The sequence below is a fragment of the Alligator mississippiensis genome, chromosome 5 (genome assembly GCF_030867095.1).
Source record: "Alligator mississippiensis isolate rAllMis1 chromosome 5, rAllMis1, whole genome shotgun sequence".
NCBI classification, from domain to species: Eukaryota; Metazoa; Chordata; order Crocodylia; family Alligatoridae; genus Alligator; species Alligator mississippiensis.
In genome coordinates this window covers 17,134,743-17,153,952 of record NC_081828.1, presented here as the reverse complement: position 1 = coordinate 17,153,952, position 19,210 = coordinate 17,134,743, and the positions used below count along the sequence as shown (strand labels likewise).

At 45.4% G+C, this 19,210-nt stretch overlaps 1 protein-coding gene across 2 annotated transcripts in view; it reads right to left on the bottom strand.

The window, feature by feature from the left end:
* Positions 1–16,946, bottom strand: part of LEPR (leptin receptor) — an 83,282-nt gene extending 66,336 nt beyond the window's left edge. Inside the window, exons 1-2 of one of the 2 annotated variants that reach the window (XM_014593875.3) lie at positions 16,865–16,946; positions 5,369–5,421 (exon numbers count right to left, since the gene is read on the bottom strand). In XM_014593875.3, coding sequence (XP_014449361.1) covers positions 5,369–5,408 — 40 coding nt within the window. In that variant the 5' untranslated portion in view covers positions 5,409–5,421; positions 16,865–16,946. The remainder of the gene's footprint in view (positions 1–5,368; positions 5,422–16,864) is intronic. The other variant, XM_014593874.3, reaches the window with a different exon arrangement.
* Between the last annotated feature and the right edge of the window lie 2,264 nt (positions 16,947–19,210).

Below are 19,210 nucleotides of genomic sequence, written 5' to 3'. Positions count from 1 at the left end.
TCATATTCGACTGAGTGACCCTACTATCCTTCTCACCCTCCCCAAATCAACGAGCCAAACTTTTCATTTTCTAAATCCTAGAAAATATTTGTGTGGCTTAAACTGGCATAAACTCATTGAAATTCAAAAATGTTAATCAAGGATCAAAATCAAACAAATTACACCATTTTCATACCAGGAGTGAATTTAGCCCAAGATCCGAGTACACACAAATTTGGGGGAATTCAAATCTAAACCTAGGTTTGCATTTTACAACTATTTTCTGGACGTCTCCAAAATTAGGGTTGTTCATAAGCCTTATTTTATCATTTTTGGCACAACCCACTGAAATATTTTGTTATAACAGACACTATTTATTATCCTTGATTAATATATTTTACATTAATACACTACTGGATAAGTTAAAAAGATTCTTCCAGGAGCATTTTCTGAGAAATGAAATGTAGAAAGAGAGTAAAATTATCCATCTAATTTAGGGTTTTATTTCCAGGAACTATGCAACTTTGTTTTGGCAATGATGAGCAAATCCCTCCCGTAACTAGCTTACTGTAAACAATGCTGTGGCAAGGAAGTTTGGCACTCAGGGCAAAGCCCACAGTGGCAGCCCACCTTCACTCTGAACACGGATCCAGGGGGAAGACGCCTTCCCCGTGCTTGCCTGGGAGTGCACGCAATGGCGGGAGCTGCCCTCCCCTTGTCCCCATGTCCCCCCCCACCCCCAAGAGCCCCTCATGGCTCCATCCCATACCCCACCCCAGCTGGGCAGTGCCTGTTGGCACCTCTTTGCTTCGGCGCCCAGGGCAGTCCCCCCACTCGCCCCCCTCCTTGTTATGGCACTGACTGTAAAATTATTGGATTAATACCCAAAATTAAAATAGTTATTGAAATATATGTGGTTCATTTTTGCACATTCTTGCTTTTAGCAAGAATACTGTAAATGTTACCAGAGGTGTTCGTGTCAGGTGCCCTGGAAGCAGGATGCATGGAGCTAATGGTGACTTCTGGATACTGCTGTGCCACTGATGTGACTGGGGATCGTGATTGTGCCACTGATGTGATTGGGGGCTGCAGCAGCAGATGTTAGTTCTGCATTCCCCACCCCTGACAAGTTAGCACTCAAGGCTGCTGCCCCAGTTCCACCACTGTTACATTTAAAATTCTTGTTCTGCATTCTCCAACCATATTCCAAAACAGCAAAAATATGAGCTGCTGAGAATTTTGTTTTCACAGACGCAACTCAATTGCTAAGGAAAACTGAATAGTAAACCATCAGACAGTGAAAGATAGTTTTCTATGCTCATTAAGAGTAGTTAAATGTTACTACTTTAGTATCTATGTTCAGTTTATTTTATAAATATATGTTATGATCACTGAATCCCTGAAAAGTTCTGTTCTTTTTCTCTTTCTCTCATTTAACAAGGCAGAGTCTTTGTCTTGTTAAAGATAAGCTTCATTAGGGTTCGTGGTTCCATATGGAGGATACGGTTGACTGAACAGAATATTAGTGCCTAATCCATGATGAAAAAAAGAGAGTGACATGATTGCCTGTGAGGCTGAACATATAGTTCATTTTGCAGCTGAGTCTGGAAAGGGATTGCAGTTTGTTTCATATAGCTGTTGAAGAGCATATTGCTATAAACACATGAAACTAAGTCCGAGCACACATCCCATTGTTCATTTTTCATGAAAATGTAGATGTTATGAATGGCAAAAATACAATTATAATACACGGATTATTAATATTCAGGTTAAGAGGTGGAGGCATAGTTCAACTGTCTGCAAGTTCTCTGCTGAGACTGCCATGAAGGTGCTAACTTGTAAAATGGACTTGGATTCCCTTGGAATTCAACTGAGACCACCTTTAAGTGAGATTAAGAGTGTTTTACTGCCAAATAAACAAAATACAAGGAAAAAAATAAAATAAATCTGTTCTCCACCATGTACACCAAATTAACATTTACTTCTCACTTCTCAAGAACAAAAATAAAAGGTCTTTATATTTTCCGATTAGCTGAACACCCAGTAGAAGGATTCTGTATGTAAAGGTCTTGGTATTTAAGTGCAAACTTAAATAAATAGGAAATCAGAGCAAATTATTGCCCCCATTGAACCAATATAAATGCTGCCTTCGATTTCAATAGAGATTGTTGATCCACTTTGTCAACTCAGATGGGTCCACCTCACTCCTGGTCAAAGCCCAGCCCACCCAGCTGGGCCAGCCTTCTATCCACTTTGCTTCCTCTTGACTGAAAAGACCAGAGGTGGGCTGAGCCCTCTCTGATGGTACCTTGCTAGACAGGCCATCCCCACCACTGCCCATCTCTCCAGCTGCCAACAACAAGCAACAGGCCCCATACCCTGCTGTCTCTCCCCATGTCCAACGCGACCAGCATTGAGGTCTGCTTTGAGATCCTGAATAGGAAGGCACTGTACATATATACAAAGCATATCATGCCAGTGTCCTTGCTGCCCACCCTGACATGACATGTAGGAAGCACCTAGAAGCAGCAACACCAGAGCAAGCCTACCCAGCCTGGTGTACCCTGTATGAGCTGCCCATCACCAAGAGAATTGGAAATTTTCAGTGGCAGCTGCTGCACAGGGCCCTGGCCAGCGCTACATCTGTCCATTATTTAAACCCAGCAGTGTTGGTGGCATGCCCTTTCTGTGAAGAGGAGGTGGAGGTCTCTTCCATGACTTTCTCAACTGTTCCCAGCTGCGACCATTCTGCTGCCCTCAGCACCCTTTGGCACGCTGGCCTTGGACTTCTCTGAGACAGTTTACATTTTCTCCATCTCATACCAAACAGCAGACAGGAGTGTGATCTGCCTGAGCGATTTGCTGCTGTGCCAGGCCAAGATAGCGAATCTGAAGGACTGCAGAAAGTGGCTCACAAAACCCAACTCCAACACCACCCTACAAATCTTCAGCTTCTTTTCTGGGCACGTCTCATTTTAGTTTGGATACTTCACTTTGTAACAGAATGTGGACTAGTTTGTGCCATGCCAAGACATCAAGGGGGCACACCTCAAAGTGGATAGCTTATCCTATGTGTGGAGCCCCATGAAAGGTGTTGGAGGGGAAGCAAGTTTTAATCTCTGGTTGTATGGTGGTTTTGCTACTAACAAGCATTTCATGCTCAGCCTCAGGGGCCCACACACTTTGTACTTTCACCTTTTATTTTTAACTTTTTTATAATACAGGGTTTAAAAATCTCTCTCTCTCGCGCACACACACACACACAAATACATACATACATACTTGGTGTTGTCAGGATAACAACCCAAATTGCTCCAAAACTTCTAACCTTTATAGAGCTAGTTGTATTAACTTGGCTTGATTCACCACAACTATTTCACAGTTGCTATTTAAAGATCAGATTTTTTTTTAATTAGCTCCTGAAAGTTATGGAAAAATCTGGCAAAGTGCTATGCTGGTAACAGAAATTCTGGATGCAATGAGAAATGGGTCATAAATAAGGAAGGGCATGTTATGCCTGAAGGCTTGTCCAACATCGCTCCCAAATATATAGCTGGTCCAGTAAAAGGTACTACTAAACAAATCTAGTCGGGGAACTTCTGGAGGGACTGGATGTATTTAAATCAGCTGGTCCTGACGACCTCCACCCCAGAGCACTGAGGGAATTAGCAGAGGTCATTGCGGGACCCCTGGCATGGCTTTACGAGCACTCGTGGTGCTCTGGTGTGGTGCCAGAGGACTGGAAAAGGGCCAATGTGGTTCCCATTTTCAAAAAAGAGAGGAAGGAGGACCCAGGAAACTACAGGCCAGTTAGTTTTACCTTGATTCTGGGGAAGCTTTTTGAGAGAATTATCCTGGCGCATGTCCACGATGCCAGCAGGGGTGATTATACTTAGGGGAAACCAACATGGGTTCATTAGAGGCAGATCCTATCAGACCAACCTGGTGGCCTTCTATGACCAGGTCACAAAATCCTTAGACACAGGGGTAGCAGTGGACGTAGTCTTTCTGGACTTCAGGAAGGCCTTCGACACTGTCTCTCACCCCATTCTCATTAAAAAACTAGGGGACTGTGGTGTCGACATCTACACAGTCAGATGGGTCACTAACTGGCTGGAGGGCCGCACCCAGAGAGTGGTGGTGGATGGGTCTTATTCGACCTGGAGGGATGTGGGCAGTGGGGTTCCCCAGGGCTTGGTCCTCGAACCCGCGCTGTTCAACATCTTCATCAGTGACTTGGACGAGGGGGTAAAAAGCACCCTATTTAAATTTGCTGATAACACTAAGATGTGGGGGGATGTGGGCATGCTAGAAGGGAGGAATAGGCTGCAATTGGACCTGGACAGGTTACAGGGGTGGGCAGATGAGAACAGGATGGGTTTCAACACTGACAAGTGCAAGGTGCTGCACCTGGGGAGGAAGAACCAGCAGCATACCCACAGGCTGGGGAACTCCCTTTTCATCAGTGCCGAGGCAGAAAAGGATCTTGGAGTCATTATTGATGCCAAAATGAACATGGGCCGACAGTGTGGGGACGCAGTCAGGAAGGCCAACTGCACCTTGTCATGCATCCACAGATGCATCTTGAGCAGGTCCAAGGAGGTGATCCTCCCCCTCTATGCAGCACTGGTCAGGCTGCAGTTGGAGTACTGCATCCAGTTCTGGGCACCGCACTTCAGGAGGGATGTGGACAACATGGAGAGGATCAAGAGGAGGGTCACTCGCATGATCAGGGGTCAGCAGGGCAAGCCCTATGAGGAGAGGCTGAGGGACCTGAACCTGTTCAGCCTCCACAAGAGAAGGCTGAGGGGGGATCTAGTGGCCTGTTACAAACTAGTCAGAGGGGACCAGCAGGCATTGGGGGAGTCCCTGTTCCCCCGAGCACTCCCAGGAGTGACTAGAAATAACGCTCACAAGCTGGCAGAGGGTAGATTCAGACTAGACATCAGGAGGCGCTACTTCACAGTCAGGACGGCTAGGATCTGGAACCAACTTCCAAGAGAAGTGGTGCTGGCTCCTACCCTGGGGGTCTTTAAGAGCAGGTGAGATGAACACCTCGCTGGGGTCATTTGACCCCAGTACTTTTTCCTGCCGTGGCAGGGGGTCAGACTTGATGATCTGCTCAGGTCCCTTCCAACCCTACCCACTATGAAACTATGAAATCCCTTAAATGCTACATGAGAAATACGGGCGTTTAGGCTTTGTTCTGTATTTGTGTGGCATCTAACACAATGTAGTCTTGGTCTAAAACTTGTTCTCTTGAACACTGCAAATAAAAATGATACCTAATATTACAGAAACAAGTTTTTTATTCATCAAGTCAATAGCCAGGGGAATACAAGTATTCAAAAACAAACATAACGACAAAGTCTGTGCCCTGGTAACTTACCCAAGTGCAGAAACACTGTCAAAACTTTTTGCCAATACATCTTCAGAAGAGATCTGCAAAAAAAAAAAAAAAAAGAAAAAAATAGAGAGAAAGAAAAAAAAAAAGAAAAAACCACAATAAATGGAGACTAGTAAATTGAGAACTGCCTGTCTATTACTCTACTAGGATGTTGGCACTTTCTAAATCATACCTGTTTGCAAAAGGAAGAAAATGTATTCTTCCAAAAACAACATCAGACCTGTGGGGGTGTGCTGTAGCTAATTTGATGCTGGTTGCTTTATATGAAGCAAATCAGAATGAATAGCATTATAAAAGAATGGTGACAGGCTTTTCCTCAAAGTAATCCTGCTTAGTCATGATTAAATATCAAAAAGCCAATTTCTAACCATTAAAATTAGGCAGCACTTCATTTCCCTCACACATTTTTCAACTAGTATATGGCTTATTTTCTATCCTTGCACTTCTTCAAGGTATTATAAATCTACACAGCCAAAATGACTGAGAACTACTAATTTCTAGATTACAGCACACACATCTGAGCACCATGATTTCAGCAATCCATTTTCAATAATGAGTTATTTCAACTGTAGACATTTAGTTAAATATTACAATTAACACATAATGACTTTGTGTATAGATTAGATAGGTAGATGGCAGTTTGGGCATTTCAACCTTGCAGTTGCACAAGGTCTGCTCAGATCCACGTGTAAACACATTTATACTTATGATGGAGGCATCTAGCAGAACTACATAAATATGGTTTGTTCAGTAGAAGACTCAGGTTTTTAAAGAAAAAACACTGGATGTAGGTTTTTCCTACCCAGAATAGAGCTCCTTAGCTACATTAACTGTATATGATTCTCAGAAAACAAAATTTCGGAAGGTTTCCTGATACATTCACAATCTTTGTATATTTCAGAGCATCACAACATTGGGCCTCCCCATATGATGCCAATAGGGCAAGTATACCCATGACTGTATAAACCATTGGCAATTCATTTCCTATATACAGTGTCTTCAATAATGCCTGCACAGCAGATCTGTTCCCAAATCTCCAGCTTAGAGTGAGAATGGGGGCAGAGAGAGAGACAGAGACTATTACAAGAGAAGGCATTTGATCCCAGCTCCTCCAGACCTTCACTGTGCAAAGCCTGGTTATTCAGAGCATCTGTCAACACAGATAGAAGTTTAAATTGGCAGTGTTAAATGACAATGACACTACTATCACTCTTCATTAACGTGGTAGTGAAAAATGCTCTTGCTATAAAGGCACTTCAGTTTTACAGGATCAGGGTTTTTCTTCTTCGAGAAACCCACAGCAATGCAACTGGGTTTCAAGCCATACCCTTCTCTTCTGTACTAAGCACCTTGACTGTGCAGGATTTTTGTTTGTAACTACATCCTGTGAGAAGAGTTCGCCATGCCTACTTGTTAGCTTCATCCAGCTTAATTAAGACACAGGTGAGCTGTGTTCCAGTCATTAAAGAAGAGAGTTGCAAATTGTAGATGTAACACTTCACAGCCCCTGCTTAGTAGAAAGGGCTATCTCTGTTTGCTAGTGTTCTTACCTGTCAACCCATACCCAGGGTTTCCTCTGATGAGGGAGTTATCCTATAGTGCAGCAGAGGTATTATAAGGTCATTTTCCATAAAAAGTCTTATCTAAGTCTCGTTCTATCAGTGCATTCCATAACAGTTGGACATGAAGCCTGGGTGTAACAGGCTAGCTCCAGCCATTTGTCACACTTGTCAATTCATAGGCTTCACAGCTAGTATTATTTCCGTGCACTTACAATGAAACGCCCCCCCCCCCCGACTTTTCTTTATTTCTGACAAACAGAAAAATAACTTTTATAAATATAACTGCTGAACAGTAAGCAGAGAGCAGTTCCCTCTGGAATAAGCTGCTCAGATATGGGATTGCCATGAAGAAGGCTTTCTCTGTGCTAGGAACTTAGGGTGGCTGATGGGTGTGTTTGACTAGTGCCTGGCGTGTGTGTTTGGGGATTTGGAGGGGTGGGTCCTTTTCTTTTTTTTTTTTCCTTCTCTCTTTTTTGTTCTTTTCTTTTCTCCCCCCTTCTGGAGTGACTGAGTGACAAAGCTTACTCTGGTTTAGGTAATTGAGGGGTGAAGCTAGGATAGGCAGCCTTATAAAATGCAACCTGCAGAAGCAGCAAGCAGAGGGCAGCAAAAAGAGAGGGAGTTTGCTTAAGGCATTCACCCCAGGAGGGAGCCAGGGAGCAGGACACTGTGCCTGAGTGCATGTGTGCAAGAGCCCTGCTGCAAGTATTTGACATGCAGGTTCTTGTGACATGTCTTATTTCCCTGTTTCCTCCCCCTCTACTTCTGTCTCCTTACAGCGTGGGTGTTCTCCAAGGAGCAAAGGAGACACAAATGGAGTCAGTGAGCTGTTGGCCTGTGTGGGATGTGCTACATTTGTGTTCCTCTCAGACGATCAAGAGCACTTCATCTGCACCAACTGTAAGCTGGTGTCTGCCCTGAAGGAGACTATTCAAAGACTGGAGGCACAGGCAACTGGGTGCCTCCTAATACTGGGGAGGCATCAGTATCCTAATACTGGGGGGGGGGGCCACCAGTAGCCAATCGCACCAACGAGTGGCGGGGGGTCCCCCAGCAGCCAATTGTTAGTGGAAATGCCGGTAGCAAGCCCGGAAGTGCCGCTGGCGCTTCTCAGGATGAGCATGGCCTATCTCAGGGGGTGCACATGCACCCGCACGCACCCTGTACACGTTACCAATGCAGGTATCCATGCTGTACTGCATCTGGAACCAAGAAGATTACTTGGACAAGAGATATGAGAGGCTGGTAGTGGAGAACCCAAAAGGCAAGGAGGACAAGTAGCAGCATGGGACTATTTGAAGGACTCCCAGAATTGAAGAGCAGCAGATTGATGTCAGTAGCTGCTTTCAAGCACTCTCCAATGGAACTGCTGAGGAAAAAGCAGAGGAGAGGACACCTGTGTCACAACCCAAAGTTGTGATTTGTTGTTTGTGTGTGCTTCGGCAACACTAAATTATGTTCCCGCTAAAATTACAGTTTCCTTGCACGGTGGAGTTCTCTGCTGCGGGAGAGAACTCTGGTGCAACGGGGGATTTCCCGCCAATTTGCAGCAGCTTCTTTGCATGGTGCATTTCTTTTGCATCTCGGAGATGCACGGTGCAAAGGAGTTCCCGCCATTTGTATTTAGATTCGTGCCACATTATTGGCCGGTTCTAAATGTAGGCATACGTGGCGGCTAGCTATTGGCTTGCTAGCCGTACAAAAGGCTTGGGTAGTTTCCGCCCAAGTCGGAGAGAGAGGAAAACTGGAGAGAGACAGAACTCGCCAGGAGGAAGAGACTTCACACTGTGTGAAGATCTCCAAGCGATGTGGACCCTTGCGGACCCAACGCGCCTCTCTTAAGCAGGCAACAGAGGTCTAAACAGCCTCTAGCCTCTCCCCATCGCCGAGCACAATCCTAGACGTATCCCTATCCTATATGCCCAATTTTCAAACCCACGGAGTCTTAACAGCTCCGGGGGACCTGGGAACCGAACAAAACCCACAGAGATTCAGCCACTCCATGAGGAAAGAATTGCCGAACCCGCAGAGCCTAAACAACTCTGGGGCCAAAGAACCGAGTTTGTCAGAGTCCTCCAACGAGGATTTAAGCGGAGCTGCACCTGGAAAACTGTCCAGCCTACACCGCGACCATCTTGGGTGTAAGTAAATAATCTTTTCAATCAACCACTACGCCTCCATAACTAATTCTAGCTCGCGCGTACCTCACCGCCCCGCGGTTTTCTCCGGCCCCGCATGCCCGGGCTGCTGGCCACCGCCCGCGTGCGCAAAGACAGGCCTGGCTCGCCCCCGGCACGCACAACCTGCAGGCATGAGGCAGAAGAAGCAGCAGCCTAGAGAGCAAGAAGTGCAAGGCCCCAAAGTCAGGGGCTTCATGAACACTGTATCAAGAAGGAAGAGAAGAGAGTGGTGTTAGTTGGTGACTCCCTTCTGCAGGGTACAGAGACACCAATTTGTCCTCCAGATTTGGGGGCCTGGGAGGTGTGCTGCTTGCCGGGGGCCCAAATTCAGAACATCACAGAGAGACTGCCAAAGCTCAGCCATCCTTCAGACCACTACCCGTTCCTGCTTGCCCATGTAGGCACCAACAAGACTGCCAAGAATGACACCAAGAAGATCAGAGGTGACTATGAGGCTCTTGGCAGGAGGATCAAGGAGTCTGGGACACAAGTGGTGTTCTCATCGATTCTCCCCGTGGAATGCAAGGGTCCAGGCAGAGACCACTGTATCCTGGAAGTGAATGTGTGGCTGAGATGGTGGTGTCAACACGAAGGCTTCAGCTTCTTTGACAATGGGCAGATGCTCTTGGGAGGAGGACTCTTATGAAGAAATGGGATCTATCTAAGGGGAATGGGGAAGAGCATCTTTGGGCATCACCTGGTCAACCTTTAAACTAGGTTCCACAGGGGATGGTGTTCAAAACCATCCAGCAACAGAGCAAGCAGTCCAGAGGGGAAAGGACTCAGAGAAGCAACTCAACTCTGGGAAAAGGCCAGAGAACTACAGGACTGTAACAAGTGGCACAAAAGGGAAGCAAGGAGGTCAAAATGCAAAAGACGTCCAAATGCATGTAAACAAATGCAAAAAGTATGGGGGATAAACCAGATGAGCTGGAAGCTGCAGCCTATGAAAAGAACCATGATCTGATTGTCACCACTGAGACCTGGCGGGATAGCACATACGACTGGAATGTCATCATCAAGGGTTACACTCTGTAACCGGAAAGACAGTGTTGGGAGAAAAGGTGGTGGTGTTGCCCTGTATGACAGAAGCACATACCCTCTTCCCTGGTTCAGGAGAAAGAAGACTGCAAAACAGAATGTGAAGACAAAAAGTGAAGATGAAAGGTGAAAAATGCAGCACTGATATAATGGTGGGGATTTATTATAGGCCACCCAGTCAGGAAAAGGAAGTGGATGAGGCATTCTTCAAGCAGGTGACAAATCTATCCAAAAGCTGTGGGATGGTACTGATGGGAGACTTCAATTTTCCAGACATCTGTTGGAAGAAAAATGCAGCCAAACATAAAATGTCAAGCTGGTTCCTAACCTGTGTGGAGGACAACTTTTTGCTCCAGGAAGTGGAGGATACAACTAAGGGATCATCTGTCTTGGATCTTGTCCTGACTAATAGAGAAAAATTGGTAGAGGGTGTGAAGGTGATGGGTAACTTGGGAGGAAATGATCACAATACAACAGTATTCTAGATCCTGAGACAGGGAAAGCATGAAGTCAGCAAAATTAGCATGTCAGATTTCAAAAAGGAGGATTTCATCTGAAGCATGGAAAACAATGTCTCTTGACTGTATCAGGAATCAGATGCTAATCTATGGAAATAAAAATAATTTATGTCCATGTTATCAGATGTTAGCATAACTGTGCAACAGAAGGTTCCCATCTTAAGCCTGGCTCATCTTGATCTCCTGGTAGGAAACTAACATCCAAAAGGCTTCAAGAGAAAAGGTCATGCCTCTAACTCCCTACACCTTCCATCTTGGATATTGTAAGTCATTGGATTCTCATCAAGAGCAGCTACCACAGAAGAGAGGCTGCCACTGAAATACTGAGGTCCTATTGCATTCAGAAGTTTAAAACTCAGGGGTGCTGTTTTGTTTCTCTATTTTTGTGTTACTTTCATCCAGGTAGACTACATAGAGGTTGGAGGCAAAACGAAGCACAGATTCCTACTGCTCCCCCCAGTTGTAGCCAAAAAGGAAGTCTTAGGTGTCTTCTAAGGTTACATGCATTTTCAGACCCAATTGCCAGGGAACCGGCATAGCAAGAAACCAAACACACTTTGAAACTAGGAATGGACAGAGGTCCTGAAGAGAAGATGAAGTTATAGCTCCAGCCATTTCCTAACAATGCTTTCCTTTTCTTACTGCCTTTTTCTATCCTGGTTCCAACAACACCAGAAATGGGAAACACAGTCGCCCATGCTAGCAAAAAACAAATGCAGAGCTGGGTGTCATCAGTGTACAGACGCCTTGCTGTCCATTACTAGATGATCCCTTCCAGAGGTTTCACAGTAGAGTTGAAATATTGTTGTTGGTGTGATGATCCAGGAAGTATATGAGGCAAGGATTTTACCAGACCAACTGTATAGCTGGGAAAGCTATTGCTGAGTGAAGTTTCTGGCATCAATAGGCCTTCCAGAGACTTTACATTTAGTTTGAATAAAGTGGGCTGATAAAGCCAAGCCCTGTAGCAGTCTATAGATAAGAATCGGTAGAGTAGGATAATAGCTGCTGCTGCTCTTAGTGGGCTGGATCCGATCACAAGTTTGGATCTCTTTACCAATATAAATTATGAACTCCTTTTAATGAACAATAAAAATAATGAGCTCCTCCCAGTAAGTCACAGTAAACAGGGAACGGGGCATTCTGAGAATGCAGGTGTATTATCTTTCTTAGCAGGTAATAGGTTTTTTTATTGCCCTGATAGATTTCTACCTATAGTTCAGTCCTGAAAAAAAAGTCAGAGGACAAATGCTATCAAGTATTTTCAGGTGGCACTGGTAGATAAAAGATAAGACATAAGGACAGTGAATAACTTTCTGCACCAGTGATGCAGGTGGGGCAGCTTTACTTGTACCCTGTCCTTGCAGCACAGAATCTTGGATAGTTGCCCAACAAGTTTGCCCCCGTATACAAGTAGTTTGGTATTGCAAATGTACTTAACACCCCAGTTAGGATTCGAGCCCACCATGCTAAGTGTTATAGAATCAAACAGTAAGGAAAGCCTCTGTAATATTTGTGGTCTTATCTCTAATTGAAATTGGCAAACAGGATGATGGAAAGGAGGAGGATAATGAAAATAAAATCAGCCTATTACATATGTAGTACAACCTGTTGGGACTACTGGCACAGGAATGTGGTTTCAAGATTGGGACTTTCAGTATTCAAGCTGAAATAGAGGTAGAATGACCTGGTGGCCTGCATGCTCCCACCTCTGGGGAACTAACCTATTCACAAGGGAGAAATGTCAAAAACATTTAATTTTTTTCTCCTAGACCCTTCCTCACTTAACTCCAACCACCTTATTATTGTAAATATTTATTTTTTTGTATATTAAATATCTAATTGAGGGGAATGAAAGAACTTGTCCTATTGGAATGGTCCACTAGTACTTGCACAAAATATTAGTAATAAAAAGAGTATGGAATTGGTTAATAGTGTTGCATCAGTATTACTGATTTAGCTGTTATTGTTAATTTGACTGTTTTTCAACTCTGATCCATGTAAAAACAAAGCTCCCATTGACTTAGGTGGGGCCAGGATTTCCCTAACAGAGATTACACGAGTATGAGTTGCTGGATCAAAGCTTTTTTCTGTTACCTATTTATTTGATTTGACTGACCAAACTGAAATCAAAAGCACTCTGAATCTCAGAGGTCAGAAACTTGCAGGAACCCAGTTATTAGAATATCACAGATGATTTGTATTTGCTTACAAAAAAAATAACAGCTGCTGGTTAATGGGAAATAGCAGCATAATACTATATGCACACAGATTGTTCTTGCCCTTAAAAAAAAAAAAAAACACGCTGCTACAGCTGCTTTTAACTATTAAATAGATCATTTTAAGGATAAAATATCCTAGGAATAACGTCTTGGCTTACACGCATCTGGCCTGATTTTCAAAAGGCACAGCTCCCATTGATTTCAGTAAAGCCTGTGGTTCCTCAGTCAGCACCTCTGGCCATGGGATTTTATTCAATTTGTTTGTGATTTAGTACAATAGAGGATTTTGTACTCAAGTAAATGAAACAATTTGGAAATTAGCCATGAAACTGATTTTGCTTGCGACTAATACCAACATTTTAGCCATTAAGCCCAAGATCCTTCGTTTCTTTAGTCACTACATACAATAAAGTCTGCAACAGAGCAACTATCTCCACATCGCCACACCAACATGCCTCAGGTCTGAGCAGGAGGAACCATTGTAGAAGTTTAATGGGCTGCTCAGTCTTCATGGGCATTCAGTACTTAGCCTCTTTTCTGAGAATGACAGAAGAGCTCCATCTATTACTAAATATGGTTTTCTGAAGAGGCCACCTATTTATCAGGAGCTGGGCAAAGACTGCAAACATCCATGCTGCTATAACCAGGCAGATCCATAGGGTGTGTAGTGGAACTGTTACATCCCCTTTTGGATTACAGTGATTCCTTCTGGATCACAAGAGCAGCAGCTGGGGACTTCAAGGTCTCAGAAACAGGTAAAAATCTCTTCCCCATCTCCCCTTGCCTGCTTGGCATCCCCTCTTTTGCCCTTCATGGGCAGAGGTGCTTTCCCTTCCCTCCCCTCCTATTCCTTCCTCTCCCACCCACCACTGTCATTGCTTCTGGCTAACCTGGAGCAGGGAGGAGCTCCAAAGCTGCTGCGGCCCCACTCCAGCCAGGCTGTGTGAAGCTGGGCTCAGTGAGGACAGCGGTGGCAGCAGGTGGGTTTCCCCTCCCCTGCCCAGTCCCCCCTCTGGTGTTCCTAAACAGCCCAGGACCAGGGGCAGGGAGAGGAAACAGCACCCCATGCAGCCACTCACCACAGTCCTAACTGGAGCAGAGCCAGAGTGGCTGGGACACCAACAGCAGTGGCAAGCAGTTCTCCCCAACCCCTTCCTGCTCCAGAGAAAAAAGAGGAGGGCAAGAAGGGGACTGGGAGGGGAGGGGAACGTGCCATGAGCGTAGATGAAAAGGGAGGGCTGCCAAGAGTGGAGGAAGGGGGGAGACTCTTATTACTTCACTGGGGACTTAAAGTCTCCGGCTGCTGCTCCCACAGTATGATCTGCCCACAAGGAAGGGGAGCAGGGTGTGCAACCACTCCTGCAGTGCTGGTCACTGATCTCCAGCACCCCTCTTTGAAATCCTAGATCTGCCCACAGTTGTAATGTAACTTGTCTTTAAAATCCCATTCTTTTTATTTCAATCACAAGCCACCCTGAGCCATGTTGGGAAGGGTGACAAATAAGTCAAATAAATCAAGGGTGACATATAAATCAAATAAATAGGTTAAGCCACAGAATCTTTGTACTTTACTCTCTCTTTAGGGAATATAGCAAAAATTGTAGCTTTTGCATGCTTGTAATGCACATTCATTGTAAGTGATGGAGACTGCACAAATACTAATCATTTTAAATAATTAGTAGATAAAAAATGTTCTTTAACTGAATAGATACTTTATTATTTATCATTGCACGTATTCACTTTGTGTTCTCAATGCTATCAAAAGCAAAGCTTTTTGAAATTATTTAACATTTAAAACTCTTTCTATATTATAGCTGCACAAGGTAGTTACGGGTTTCTCAGTGTTTTCATTATAAACTCTATTTATAGCTTCTGTGTCAATAATTAGTGGATTAAATTTCCTAAGTACTATTTTATCACTATGGACTATAATGGCTCCCATAGTGTCAGTGACTCACAGATCAGCAAGTCATCCACTGCACATTTGCTGAGACTTGTCTTCTGCTGGTTTAACCATTAAAACTCAAAGGAAAAAAAAAAAATCAGTGTTTTAGACCACACTAGCCTCAGGAGGGTCTTGCTCTGCAGACCACTGATCTGTTAAATGGAAAGCTTCACCTGTTACAAAAAGTTTGATCAAAAATCCAGAGGTTTAAATTGCAATGCTTTCTGGAATAAAGATTTTTAGTTTTATACTTGTAAGCTCAGTAGTCCTTTCCGACTCCTACTATCAATATTAAAAAAGGAAGAAGTCAGTGGGATCACATGAACAGCTCTCTATAGGTGACTCGTAACTGATTTGATAGATACGGAACAACTCACCACCTTCAAGTCATTATTTCTTAAAGAAACTACTTTCATGGCTAGCTATTGTAATCAGACAGTAGTGAAGGTGTACCTCTGCAGAGCTACACTTCTCTAAACCCCGCAACTGCCAGTTACTTCTCAAGCACAGGTCAGGACCAGCAGCACAGTGTTAAAATGAAGGTGCTACTTTTTTTTCTAATTTGGGTGCTGGTCATTAAGTGTCTATATATCAATTTACACACTGAAGTATAGACATCCTGACTTTTCAAAGCAGCAAGGGCTCTCATTAACTTTCTGAGAGCCATGAAAACTTCAAGTTGCCTTAGGCATGCAATGTTAACCAGCTAAGTTCAAACATTTGTACCTAAGAAAATGGACAGGTACAGATAACTCATAGTAACTCCTAGCTACCACGTATCTTCACACAAACTACTTCTAAAAATAAGTCTCTCTTTTTTTATATAAGTAATCACACATGATTAGCTTCTACAGAAGAAAGATTCATCTGGACAAACTCTGCCCTTGTTTCATGCACTGCAAGTCACATATGGTACCATAAAGAGTTAATTATTATTACGTGAAGAAGCCAGAAGAAACCTAAACAAAACCAAAAGAGTAAATATACAGACCAACTTAGTCTCATTTCCAAAATCTTTGCAATGATATTGGAACTGCTGTTCTGCTTTGTTTGCAGTCATGTTTACAATATTTGCAAAAAGAAACATGACTTTTACTTGATTTTGTTATTGGGGGGGGAAAAAAAAAAATCAAACTCGTTTCTAGCCAAACAGACTTAAAGTGGAAAACAAACCAGATCACGGACTCTCTTTCCAGATCTCCGTTTAGTTTTTAGCACCACTATATATTATATGTAAACACATTTTGCCAACTTCAAGCTAAACGTCTGTTTAGTTAACCTCTGCCACTTTCTGGGACCTCTTCCAGGAGGACTAAATGCATTATTTAGTTGGCAGCTGTTTCCTTCGGAGTTCAGAACCAAACTGGACTCTAGCTGTTTCCTTAACATTTTCCACAATCCAAGCGTCAAGAAAACAGGCAAGAAATCCTGTGCCCAGCTGGTCAAAAGGACACAACACAGACCGCTCTGCAGCGGCTCCCATAGCAGAGATAGCTGAAGGGGGGATCAAAACGTGTCGCCTTGCTCTGATCTTTTACCCACTCGGTTGGCCGCGTTTCCTTGTTGAAAATCTTAGGGAAATTGGGGAAGTTTGGGGAAGACCCCCCCCTTCCCCATTTCTATCATTGAAATTGGGGGGGGGGGGAATAAACTTGGTTTCAAAAGCTTTGCCCTACTTCCCGAGGACACGCGGAGGGAGGCCGTGAAGGGGAACGAAGCGCCGCGCCCCGGGAACTTCAGAGCCGCGCCGGGACGGGGCAAGCCCGGGGCGTCCCCTCCGCCTCCGCCCCCGCCCCCCCGACCTACCTGGGAGCGTGCGCGCCCCACGGCTCCGTGCCCGGGCGCTGTCCCCGCCTCTGCCCCGCACCTGCTCCCGCCGCCGGGACGGCGCGCACCTGCGGGCGGAGACCCGGCGGGACGAGGCGGCGGCGGCCGGGCAAGCATCGCTTGGGGCTGCGCTGCCCTCTCACTCCGCGCAGCCTCCTCCCGCCCCCCGGAGGCACCACCTACCTGCTCCGCTCGGCCCCGGCAGCGCAGGAGGCACGGGGCTGGCTGGATGCGGAAAGGGAGCCCTCCCGGCGCCTCCGCGCAACCCTGCTGGCATGGGAGTGGCAGCGAGTCCTGCCCAGGGAGGGCCCGAAGGAGGTCCTGGAGTCCAGCCCCCTGCCCGAGCTAGCCGCCGCAATCCTGGCCTCCGTGAAGGCAGGCGACCCTGTAGCCCTCGCCTGCCCCAGGGGTGGTGGTCAGCGCCCTGCTGCGCTGCGGGGTGTTCAAATCCCCTGGGATCCAAGGGCCCTGCTAGTGGAAGGCAACACCCCCCCCCCCCCCAACCTTATCGTGGGGTCAAATTCCTTCCTGCCTCCACACGTGCCCGGAGGGCAGCCCCTGAGCAGACGGGCAAGAGCCTCCAGCCAGGACGCTCCAGGTGTCAGGCTCAGCAAGAGGCCTGGTGCACCCCGCAGTCCAAGTCCTGCAGCTAACAGCTAATGCTTTAAGGAAGAAAAAACCCCCGAAAGCCTGGCACATAACAAGGGGGGGGGGGGGGCAGGAGGGGAGTTCCTTTGCAGCCCCGTGTGACAGCCAACACAGCCCAGAACGATGGGAAATACCCATGTCGTAGGCACAGCTACCCCTGGAGCCGTGCTTCCCAAAGTGTTCCTCAGTTTCACCCGATTTATGGGCCCCCCACCCCCACGACCCTATCCGCTGATGTTGTGACCCACAGTTTGGGAACCGCTGCGGTAAATCATCCCTACCCAAAGCTTCTCTGACCTCTTCTCAAACACCTCCAGTGATGGAGATTTCACAACTCCTCCACAGTCTAGTCCCCTGTCTCTCTGTTCTTGCAGGGAAAAAGCTTTTTCCTGATACCCAATCTAAAACTACTTTGCTGCAGCTTCAAGCCATTGGTTCGTGTCCTGCTCTCTCTCTCTGGCAAAAGAAAAAAGTGTTGTTCAGAAAAAAAAGTGTTCTCCCTCTCCTTCATGGCAGCCCTTCACATTTTTGAAAGCTGCTATCACATCCCCTTTGAGTGCCTTTTTCACAAGCTGAACATGCCTCAACCCTCAACTTCTCATATAATTTTTGTTGCCTGTTTCTGGACCCATATCCTTTTTCAAAAGTGAAGCCCAAAACTGCACACAATACTCTTAAGGGGCCTAATCAGTGCAGAGCTCCAGCCCAGCTTTCCATCTGTCAAGATCCTTCTGAATTGCACTCCTGCCCTTCAACGTGTCTGTAATCTTTCCCAGTTTCATGCTGTCTGCAGACTTGCTCAAGAAGCTCCCTATTCTAAGTATCTATAACATTAATAATGTTGAACAGGACAGACCCCTGTTGGACTCCACTCAAAACCTTCTTCCATTCTGACATGGATATATTTATAATTATCCTTTGCTTGAGATTAGACACATCAAAAGACTGAACAGATTTCGCATGACACATGGGCAACTGATGCCTCCCAATTCTGGGGGGGGGGGCACCAGCGGCCAATTGTTGACTGGGTTGGAAGCGTCCCCCAGTGGCTGATTGCTGGAAGTGCACTTTTGGTTTCGCAGCTGGTACTGCCAGGGGATGCACAGCTGATCTCAGGGGGTGCATCTGCGTGCACCCCCTATATGTCTCCAATGACATGAGATGTCTGTGTAAGATCCTGAAAATAAAGTGGGAAGATAAATTACCAAACACAGAGGTACCGGAGTGTGCAGGACTGACACTTGGAAACCACTATCAAGAAGAGGATGTTGTGATGCATCTGCCATGTCAAGAGAATGGGAGGAGACCTTATCTCCAAGAATATTTTGTATTGTGAGATTCAAGATGGCTCTACAAAGTGGGGTCACCCTCTATCATGGCACCATGATGCATGCAAATATTATAGGAAGTCTTTCAACATCAACATAGAAAACTGGGAGAAGCATGAGAAATCCTGTCTGATCTGGAGGAAACATCTGGCTCTTGGTGCAGCTCTACATAAAGCAGCTTTGATCCAGAGTTTGGAAGTAAAGCGAAAAAGAAGAAAACAGCATGCTGTATGCTTGGACTCCAACTCAGACAACATATGGATCTATGAAACTTGTAACAAGCTGTCTCGCTGTCAAATTGAGCTTGCAACCACAAATGGATTCATCTGACTAGACCTCTTATGTGTACACCATGATCCAGAGGATCAATGGTTGCCTACTGCTGCTTGGGGCCATTAAGCCAGTTGTCTATTTACCTTATAGTAGTTTTGTCTACTCCATATTTCTCCAGTGTGTTTATGAGAAGGTCACATGGGACTTTGTTGTCAAAAGTCTTATCTAGAACAAAATGCCAGATCCTTAATTTACATTAATCTATTGCAGGGGCAGGCAA